The 1267-nt window shown below is 72.6% G+C and overlaps 1 protein-coding gene across 1 annotated transcript in view; it reads left to right on the forward strand.

The window, feature by feature from the left end:
• CHLNCDRAFT_133932 (hypothetical protein) overlaps positions 1–1267 on the forward strand; it is a gene marked incomplete at both ends in the record, with an annotated part of 7629 nt that overhangs the window by 3194 nt on the left and 3168 nt on the right. Inside the window, 2 exons of the mRNA XM_005847557.1 lie at positions 345–756; positions 930–1019. Of these exons, the coding sequence (XP_005847619.1) occupies positions 345–756; positions 930–1019 (502 nt within the window). The remainder of the gene's footprint in view (positions 1–344; positions 757–929; positions 1020–1267) is intronic.

A 1267-nucleotide genomic window follows, 5' to 3' on the forward strand; every position in this document is an offset into this window, starting at 1 on the left:
CTCGCCATCCTGGACGCGCTGGCCAGCAGCTGCAGCGGTGTGAGCGACCTAGGTGAGGGGGCGAGCCGAGGGAGGGGCCCGGGAGGGTGGGGGGTGGGGGGGGGTGGTAGGCGCAGAGGCTGGCCAGCAAGCGCAGGCGCGGGCTACCAAGCTGCAGGCGGCGCCTGGCGCCCCGTACGCCTCCTCGCACCTCCCTCCCCGCACCCTCGCCCCACCCTGCTTTGCAGCCTGCTTTGCTCCGCACATGCCGTTTCTTCTGCTTTTTCCCTCCTGGATTCCTTCCCCTCCCTCCCAGCTGTTCCCGCTCCCTCCCAACTCGACCCTTCCCTCCGCTCCCTCCCGAGCTCCTTCCGCTGCCCCTCAACCCTGCAGATTCCGGCGGTACCGCGCCGCTCTCCGACCCTCCCGCCTTCCTGGACATCTGGAGCCCGCTGGCCTGCGGCGCCTACCCGCCCCTGGATGCCATGCTCGGCGGCGGCGGCGGCGGCGGCCCCGCTGAGGCCGCCCGCGTGGAGAAGTACCTCAAGGGGCGCCTTGCGGCGGCCGCCGAGCACTTCAACCGCGACCAGAAGAAGGGCTTCCAGTACCTGCAGTCGCTGCGGCTGCTGCCCCCGCAGCTGGACCCGCCCACCGTGGCCCGCTTCCTGCGCTGCTGCCCGGGCCTGGGCAAGGCGAGCATCGGGGAGATACTGGGGGAGCGGGATGCTTTCTACGAGGAAGTGCGGCAGGCGTTCATGGAGACGTTTGACTTTGTGGGTGAGGTGGCGCGCCGGTGGGAGTCGCTCCATGGCTCGCGGCGCCCGCCCGGCTCCCCGTCCCAGCAGGGTGCCGTGCACTGGAGTGGACCGCCGCCGCGCTCGGCAGCCTGCCCGTGGTACCTGCGGGCTGGCGGGGGTCGACGGTGTGTGTGTGTGTGTGTGTGTGCGCAGGCATGGACTTTGACCTGGCCCTGCGCATGTTCATGGACAGCTTCCGGCCGCCGGGGGAGGGCCAGAAGATCGACCGCATCATGCAGGTGGGTGTGGGCTGGGAGCCGGGCAGGAACGCACCAGAAGGGGGTGGCGTAGGAGCCGGGCAGGCACGCACCACACGCTGGGCCGGGCGCTGTGGCTGGCTGCGTGAGGGGGTGGAAGGACCGCGCCGCCTGCAGCCCCCGGCACCAGCCAGCAGGCCGCCGCGCAGGCCGCCGGTGCCCGCTCGCGTCCCTCCGCCCTCGGCACCACCCCACCCCGTGCGCCCGCGCCACATGCTGCCGCACCGCCGCCGC

Source organism: Chlorella variabilis, assembly GCF_000147415.1.
Source record: "Chlorella variabilis unplaced genomic scaffold CHLNCscaffold_10, whole genome shotgun sequence".
Classification (NCBI taxonomy): domain Eukaryota; kingdom Viridiplantae; phylum Chlorophyta; class Trebouxiophyceae; order Chlorellales; family Chlorellaceae; genus Chlorella; species Chlorella variabilis.